Here is an 8,785-nt window from a genome sequence, read left to right on the forward strand (position 1 = left end):
CGCTCACCGAGGTACGGACCGGGGCGCTGCCGGGGCGCGGAGGCGCAGCGGGGCGGGACCGAGCTGCGCTGAGCACCTGCGGAGCCGCGCCGGGCGCGGATCGGAGCGGGGCCGTTCCCGGCCGCTCCGTTTCGTGTGGGGCTGCATGTGCTTTCCCGGAGGAAACTTCCATTTCACGTGCTGCTGCGCCCTGGATGCGGCGCTCTGAGCAAAGTTTGGAATGATGCTGCTTCGTTTAACATTTTATTTGTCCTTGCTAAGGCCAAATCTTACTGTAACACAAACTACGTTGTGCCATTCAACTTGTGCTCCTTGGGACGCAAGAGGAATATGTTGTATCTCCATCCCCCCTCGGCAGGTGTAGAGCAGGACGTTTAGGTGTGTGCTTCTTTTGTTAAATTGCACCAGTGTGATGTGTCATGAAGTGTTGAAAGGCACAGCTACCAACAAAGGTTTGCATTGTGGTTAGTGGGTTAATATTGTTTGATAGGGAGTTCCTCAGTAGTTTCCTTATTTATGGGCATCCATACTAACTGAACAGCAGTTTATGCCTCTGGCAGCTTGCTGCAAAGTGCTTTCTGGAACCTGTTTCTTTTAAGTGTTTCTAACTAGTCTGTGCTAATTACTTGAAACTGGGAATCTGCTCACATGAGGGAACAGGCAGAGTTTCAGTGGTGATTTTAGCTTTCAGAGAAGTTTCATTGATCTGTTTACAACTGGGTGATTTCCCTAAAGCGTTAGAGGCTCTGAGGTCTCACAGCCCTTATGTGTCCCTGCAGGAGGATGCTCGTGACCTCGATGCCTACACTTTGGCCAAGTCTTACTTTGATCTCAAGGAGTATGACCGGGCTGCCTATTTCCTGCGGGGCTGCAAGAGTCAGAAAGCTTATTTCTTGTACATGTACTCCAGGTACCTGGTAAGAGAGAAGGAAAACTTGTCTTTCAGCACTGAATCCTCTGATTCCTTTCCCTTCCTGACGTACCTTATTTTTTTGCCTATTCTATTCCAAATTACCACCTAGCCCAAATTATATGTTTGGGGGGAGATAGGAGTGTTCTTTTTGGGACGGTGACAGTTGTGAAAACTCATTTGCATTTTTCTCCCAGTATCCCAGTAATGTGAGGAATATGCTGCTTGATGTAACCTTGATTTTCCTTTTTCCACAGTCAGGGGAAAAGAAGAAGGATGATGAGACAGTGGATAGTTTGGGTAAGTCTCCAGCATCAAGGAGCACAAGACAATATAATTAAGCTTCTAGTAATGCTGTATCATGTAAATCATCTTGGGTTTATGGCTTTTCCCCCAATTTTTTGCCTAACAGTCCACTGAAACATGATTTATTTTATTCTCAGTTAATTGGCTTAACACAGGTTACAGATTTTAATCAGTTCTTATGTTAAAGCAGGTGGTCAGGCTGAATTATTTTCTTCTGAAAGAGGAAAATAATCACAGACAGAGAAGCCTTCTCAGCTTTGTAATTGCTGTGGTAAGAATCTTGATTGAAAACCAGCTGCTTGACTTCCTCTTCATGCAGGACCTCTGGAAAAAGGACAGGTGAAGAATGAAGCCCTACGAGAACTGAGAGTTGAGCTCAGCAAGAAACACAAGGCACGGGAACTGGATGGATTTGGCCTTTATCTGTAAGTGTTGGTGTGTATTTATTGTGTGTTTGTGCGGAGAGGCAGAGTTTTATGATTCTGATTAACTTGGTACCTTCCCAGGTATGGTGTCGTGCTGCGGAAGCTGGACCTGGTGAAAGAAGCCATAGATGTATTTGTTGAAGCTACCCATGTCCTACCTTTGCACTGGGGAGCCTGGCTGGAACTTTGCAACTTGATTACAGATAAAGAGATGGTAAAACTTGGGAGAGATCGAGATGTGGTAACAAATTAGAGAGTTTGACCTGATTCAGTAACCAGTGGTTCAATTGCCACAAGATTGATATCACCCACTGCTTTGTTCTGTGAGACTCCCTCAGGCAAGGCGATTCAAGATTGTAAGTTATGTTGTTAAAGTCTCTTTTTCTTTAATTGTTTGTCATGGTGCAGTTGAGAATCTTCATCCAGGCAGGGCTAATTTATTATCACTCACCTACAAAGTAGTTGAAGAAATGGCTAATTCCTGTGTTCTGAAGCAGTAGTCAGCAGGGTTGTTGCCTTGTCAGATGAAGGAGATCCTCCTAAGATACTTCTCTTTAATTTTTTTTATTTTCCTTAATCTGATTCTAGTTCTACAAAATTGAATCCTAGCATCAAAAATTATGAGGCAATAATGATGTTCAAACACAGGAAGAAAGTACAGTCTTTCCAAGGCCAGTGGCTGAAGCAGAAGCCAGGTGCTGTCAGATCTGAAGACAATAATTTCTTTATTGATAAAATTAAATGCTTCAATTATTCTGCAATTTCAGCAGTAATGAGAGTAGAATGGCAGTGATCAAATAGAATTATGTGGTCCATATTGTACTGCTTTTTAGACTGGGTGCTTTAATGGTCCTTTCTTTTCTCAGTATTCTCAGTTTATAGCCATTATTTGGAAGAACCTGATATTAATTCTTGGTCCTAATACTGCTCTTTTGTAGCTGGTGTTATGGTTTAAGAAAGCAATTGTGAGAAAGCCCCCTACCTCCAGACCATCTGCTAAATCATGGGAGGGAAGAGAATGAATTCTTTGCCACAGGTGGCTGTTAGATTACTACTGATTTTCATCTCTTCCTTCTCTTCTTTGGTTCTTGCTAGTTGAAGTTCCTGTCCTTGCCAGATACATGGATGAAAGAGTTCTTTCTTGCACACATTTATACAGAGCTGCAGCTGATAGAAGAGGCTCTGCAGAAGTATCAGAGTCTCATTGATGCAGGATTTTCCAAAAGCACATACATCATCTCTCAGATTGCAGTTGCCTACCACAATATCCGAGGTCAGTGACATGAGGAGGGATGAGCCTTGTAAGGCCAGCCTGGCATTTGTGTAGTTCTTGTTCTTCCATCTCCTGTTGTTTCTGCAGATATTGACAAAGCTTTATCCATCTTTAACGAGCTAAGGAAACAAGATCCTTACAGGATAGAAAACATGGACACTTTCTCCAACTTGCTATATGTAAGGGTAAGTTATTTCCACTGCTTGTCCACAGTGATGGTGTTTGTCAGAGTATGTTGCACACTGGGAGGGCAGCTGGTGCTGTACAGCCTCTCTGAATGTGGGCTTTCAGCTGCTGCTTTCTGCTTCACACCATGAAAAAGATGCAATGCATGCATTGCTAACTGCCTAGGTATTCTTTGAAACTAATCTGCTCCTTTTCTCATCACTTTCATTTCTTTGTCTCACTAGAGCATGAAGCCTGAGTTGAGCTACCTGGCCCACAACCTCTGCGAGATAGACAAGTACCGTGTGGAGACCTGCTGTGTCATTGGTGAGACCAGCTCTTCACCTCTTCTCCTTACCCTCTCTGCAGGCTGTATGAGGAAGTCTTGGAAGTAGCTGTGAAAATGATTAGCCAGTAAGGCTACCAAAACCATTACTGGATGTGATTTGAGGCAGCTTGAAGAGCAGACTAAATGACAGGGTTCCCTTTTCCCTCACTTCTCTCTGAAAAAGCTGCTGTAAAACTATCAGTGCAGGGAGGAGTTGGAGGAATCATGGAAGCCCCTGGTAGTCCCTTTATTTGTAGCCTTGAAACTTCAGTGGAAATAATTTTGTGTCAGGACCAGGAAATTAATCTGTTAGATCATGACATAAGTTTGAGGGCTAGGGGGATGGGATCTTAGTTGATTGATACAACTGGGAATGGATTGACCAGAACACTGGAGAATGGGCTGCTGTGGGGTGGTCTCTTGAGGTTTGAGTCAGATCTGCCTTTACTAGGACTCTTTAAATCTATGTTAGGAGGTAGTAGGTAATGCCTCTTCAGTCTTTTTTCTACTCCTCTGCTGAGGTTTTTTTTTTGTTGTTGTTCTTGGTTTTGTTTTCTAAATTTAAATATTTTTACTGTTGCTTTAGGGAATTATTACAGCTTGCGTTCCCAGCACGAAAAAGCAGCGCTCTATTTCCAGAGGGCCTTGAAACTGAATCCTCGCTATCTGGGAGCCTGGACACTCATGGGACATGAATATATGGAAATGAAGAACACATCTGCAGCTATCCAGGCTTACAGGTACCACTCATGTACTGCTCAAAGGGGTATTTGAATCTGCATCCATAAGGATTGAAGTAGCATCCTCTATTTTTTGTTAGTCTCTTGCTGAATTTTGTCTTGGTGTTGATCCTGACTGCTTGCTGACTAGTTTATCTCCCTTTCTTTGACAGACATGCAATAGAGGTGAACAAAAGGGACTACAGAGCATGGTATGGCTTGGGCCAGACCTATGAAATCCTCAAAATGCCATTTTACTGTCTCTATTACTACCGCCGGGCCCACCAGCTCAGGTAGAGTTGAGAATGGAGCAGCGTTCATTGGTGTTCACACTGATGTGGTTGCTACTAGCTAAGGAATTTACATGCAGGAACTAAGTTGAGGAATAATATCAATGCTGTGTGATTTGTGCAGTCTCACTATTCCAAATCTTTTAGTTGTGTTGACTGTTAACAGAAGGCTTTGTCAGTTAAATGCCAAGGAAGGCTGGTCAGGAGCATAAGTGATAGTTTATGTAGGTGAGGATGATAGATGCTGCCAGATGTAGGTTATTATTTTTTTCCCCCTTGCCCCACCCCTCCCAGGGATCAGCTGGCTGTCCTTAAGCCACCACTGGGAATTGCTCTTTTACAGACCAAACGATTCTCGAATGCTGGTGGCTCTAGGAGAATGCTATGAGAAACTCAATCAGTTGGTGGAAGCTAAAAAGGTAAGTGGGAACTGCTGTGTGGGGTGAGATATGAGAATGTCTCCTGGAACAACAGATAGAGTTGCAGCAAAACTGTGTAGCTGGTGCTGCTGGAAATGCAAATGGTGTGTTGTTGGGAGCTTACTGAAACCATTTCTGTGGCAGGTACAGTTGAGAGAGTTCTGCTGCCATGTCACTAGAGCAGCTGATAAATAAGGAGTCGCCTACAGATGATACATGCCCCTTTGCTGGAAGGCCATCTTGTCTTCTGTTTCTAACTTGCTTGCATGAGTCATGAACTGGGGTAGTTTTTGTGGTGTGCTTGACTGACTTTCCTTCACAGTGCTATTGGAGAGCTTATGCTGTGGGAGATGTGGAGAAAATGGCATTGGTGAAACTAGCAAAGTGAGTATGGATTGTTGCTGAACTGTCAATACTGTGTTAAATGCAACTAGCACTTTGACACCTAATGATAGTAATAGTAAAGAAGAGGAGTTGCTATTGGGTAGTAGTATTTTTGGAGCTGTGTAATAACTGGCATCTTTAGGTCTGTAGTGACTGCATATTCTGGTGTCCAGCTTTAGCTTTTAAGTTCTCCTCAGGAGAACTAGAAGGAATTGTAGCATAATGTGGGTTCCAAGGGACCCTGAATCCTGAGGTGATTTCAGCAGGCAGTGCTAGAAACACTATTTGTTGTATTGAAACTTAAAGCAATCCATGATGGTAGATGATGTAAAAAAATGTAGATGGTTTTATTTTTTTATTTCCCTCCTCCCCATCCCAGTAAATGGTGGTGATACTAGGAAAGGGCCAAATGTGAAAAAAATGTAAACACTGATTATAGCACTAATTTTTGGTGGGAATAAGGTAATATGAAGTATAAAGAGTGAAGGGGAAGGAAAAGGGCAAGTGAAAGGTGAAGCTGCTGCACAAAGACTTTTGGGATGTAGAGGGGAAAAAGGAGCACTGGACGAAATAGCCAGTAAATAGGGTGGCAGAAATCTGTTAAAAACTTTCTAATGTACCAGAGTAGCAAAGGTCCCTGCTTTGGATGTCACTGCTTCTAGCAGTGTCTGACTGGCTCCCTCCCTGGTAGTGTAAGTGTTCTCAACCTAGGTGTCCCTTTCCATGAGGAGCAGCACACGGTGAACGTCTGCAAACTGAAGGAAAAGACCTGGGTTTAGCCCAGGTGGGGGTGAGCAGGTGCTTTCACATAGATCAGGAATGTCTCCGACAGAGCAGTCTTGTTCCAGCAGTCTCTTTTTCTCATCTTCTAGGCTGCACGAACAGCTGAATGAGTCTGAACAGGCAGCTCAGTGCTATATCAAGTACATCCAGGATATTTATTCCTGTGGGGTAAGATGATATCTTGGGAATAAAAGGAAAAGGAAACAGTATGGAATGACCCTGGAAGTCACTCAGAGATGCTGGGTTTTACCCCCTTGCTGTAGGAGATAGTAGAGCACCTGGAGGTCAGCACTGCCTTCCGTTATCTGGCCCAGTACTACTTCAAGTGCAAGCTGTGGGACGAAGCCTCGGCCTGTGCCCAGAAGTGCTGTGCCTTCAATGATGTGAGTAGCTGTGCAATCTTGGGTCTATCTGTCTTGCGGGATCTATGACCTTGATCTCGGCTTGCCTTGGAGCAGAAGGAATCCTTTATGAAGGAATGAGGGCTGTCTGCCATGCAGGTCACATCCTGAGTGGTGGTGGTGGATACCTGATCACTAATGCTGCTCATGATTGACTAAAGTAATGGAATATGATGTAGATAATAAAACTGAACCCTGTCTCATTGGTGTTCACTACAGAAAAGAATTTGTGGTTCCACATGGCAGTCTTCAGACTGCTGCAAATGTTGGAGGTTAGGAGGTGGTTAAATGGTCAGACTCCCAGCATTCTGTAGTGATGGTACTCGCATAACTTCTGTTTTTCTGATCTTCTGTGTCTAGACAGTGCAGAGGATCTAACAGTACTTGGGTTTTCTGTGTGACCCCATTTTCTGAGATGTTCTCCAACTGCAATAGGGCAGTTTTCAGTTTGTAACTTCAGCCTGGTGCTAGAGACTAGCCATGAGGTGCAGGGTGTTTGGCCTATCCCTAACAAAGCTGTCTTGGAACTTCAGAGAACCCGAATTCAGCTTGTTTGAAGCGTCTCCATTCTACATTTGCTGGAATATTTAGACAGCTTCAGTGGTTGATGGTAATGCTGTCTGAAATAACTAAGTAATGTGCAAATTGGGTGAGAAAAAGGAGGAAAAACTAAAAAAAAGCGACATACCTTAACATTTTTAAGTAAAAGAAAAAAGAGGGTGGTTTTCATAGCTTGCAGGCTTATAGAATGACAAACTACTAACACTGACACTGCCTGCATACTGAATTTGACCCAGAAACCACCCATTCATAGATGTATTGTTTTGTTTTTCACAAACTTTTCAGACTAGAGAAGAAGGAAAGGCCCTGCTGCGCCAGATCCTGCAGCTTCGCAACCAAGGAGAAACATCATCCACAGATATTGCTGCTCCCTTTTTCCTCCCGGCATCATTGTCAGCCAACAACACTCCCACACGTCGTGTCTCCCCACTCAACCTGTCTTCTGTAACACCATGAACAATGCTGATACCTCTAACCTGTGCACTGAGTGTGACATAGCAGATGGGGCTTGCCATCGCTTCTTTCCAGTGACATTCATTGCTGCCTTCACGTGAGGGGCAGGAGATCCTAGAGCCCACAGCTGAAGGCAGATGTGCTCCAGCAGGCAAAGGTGCAACCTACATGAAATTGTCTGTGCTGAGATGTGAGAACCTGCTGTACTTCTCAGCAAGTCATTCCAGTCAGAGGGCAGATGTGTTCCAGAACACAGGACTACTGCTAACTGGGGGACTGGGAAGAGCTTGTCTGCTTGAGTTAAATATATTTGAAATTTGATTCTGCCCTGTTACCTCTGTTTTTTACTGAAGTTCTTTGGATGATGTCTTAGTGGGTATCATTGCTGTCTACCTCCCTGGCTACTTAAGGACTTTTGCTTGTCTTGAACTACACAGATGATGTTCCACTAAAGCAGCAGATATGGACACTTAGATACAGGTCCATGGGACCTGATGAGATGCATCTGAGGGAACTGGCAGGTGAAGATCCTAAGCCACTATCCATCATAGTTGAAGAGACACAACAGTCTGGTGAAGTTCCAAGGGACTGGGAAAGGGGAAACAGCCTCCATTTTAATAAAAAATTAATGGTAAAGATTTGAAACACTGGCACATAATATCTAGTCCTTACTTTAAGGGGGATTCTGATGGATTTTGGCATTCAGCCTTTTTCCCTACTTTTGTTCTGATTTTGCTACTCACCAGGAAACTAGTTTATAGAAGGGAGACAATTTGCAAATCCAGCATCCAACTCAAACATCCTTTAGTTTCCACAGATGCTTTTTTTTATCCTGCATCTTGCTGTGGTTAAGAAAAAAACCAAACAACCCAAACCCACAACATTTGTTTCCACTTTGCCTACAAAAAGCAGAGTCTATTTTTGTGGAACTAACACCTCATCTGACCAGGTGTAATAGCAATATTCATCTTCTCTGTAAAGTGCCAAAAGGATAATTAGTGGAATTCTTTTGTGTACTATTGTCAGCATACCAACCTCTTTCAGGGTGGTTGCTGTCCATCTTCAGCACGATGGAGATGAGAACCTGCAGAGCAGGGGCTTCCATGGTCACTGTAGGCACAACTGCCTCCCTGCCCTGGGCTGTGCAGGAGTGTGGCTGCTCCTGCCGTTCCTTCACGCACACCGACACTTCCAATTCATTCTGTCCGGGCCGGGGCTTGTTCCCCAGAACGCAGAGGGAGGCCTTTCTCTTGAGGTTCATGGCCTCGTGGAGCAGCAGCCCAACCCTGTCCTGGTGACAGTTCATGCCTTTCGAAAGGCGTTTGCCAGTCCGAGGTGCGATGCCAGGCCCGGGGACACCCGGCCTGC

At 44.3% G+C, this 8,785-nt stretch overlaps 1 protein-coding gene across 1 annotated transcript in view; it reads left to right on the forward strand.

Annotated features, from left to right (window-relative positions):
- Positions 1-7,706, forward strand: part of CDC23 (cell division cycle 23) — a 24,727-nt gene extending 17,021 nt beyond the window's left edge. Inside the window, exons 2-15 of the mRNA XM_009993487.1 lie at positions 780-917; positions 1,168-1,210; positions 1,536-1,641; positions 1,723-1,855; positions 2,737-2,914; positions 3,002-3,099; positions 3,325-3,406; positions 3,994-4,147; positions 4,300-4,419; positions 4,760-4,835; positions 5,158-5,219; positions 6,092-6,170; positions 6,266-6,385; positions 7,250-7,706. Of these exons, the coding sequence (XP_009991789.1) occupies positions 780-917; positions 1,168-1,210; positions 1,536-1,641; positions 1,723-1,855; positions 2,737-2,914; positions 3,002-3,099; positions 3,325-3,406; positions 3,994-4,147; positions 4,300-4,419; positions 4,760-4,835; positions 5,158-5,219; positions 6,092-6,170; positions 6,266-6,385; positions 7,250-7,420 (1,560 nt within the window). The 3' untranslated portion in view covers positions 7,421-7,706. The remainder of the gene's footprint in view (positions 1-779; positions 918-1,167; positions 1,211-1,535; positions 1,642-1,722; positions 1,856-2,736; positions 2,915-3,001; positions 3,100-3,324; positions 3,407-3,993; positions 4,148-4,299; positions 4,420-4,759; positions 4,836-5,157; positions 5,220-6,091; positions 6,171-6,265; positions 6,386-7,249) is intronic.
- The last annotated feature ends 1,079 nt before the right edge of the window (positions 7,707-8,785 follow it).

This window comes from Chaetura pelagica, unplaced genomic scaffold, assembly GCF_000747805.2.
Source record: "Chaetura pelagica isolate M959 unplaced genomic scaffold, ChaPel_1.0 scaffold543, whole genome shotgun sequence".
In the NCBI taxonomy this organism is placed as follows: Eukaryota; Metazoa; Chordata; class Aves; order Apodiformes; family Apodidae; genus Chaetura; species Chaetura pelagica.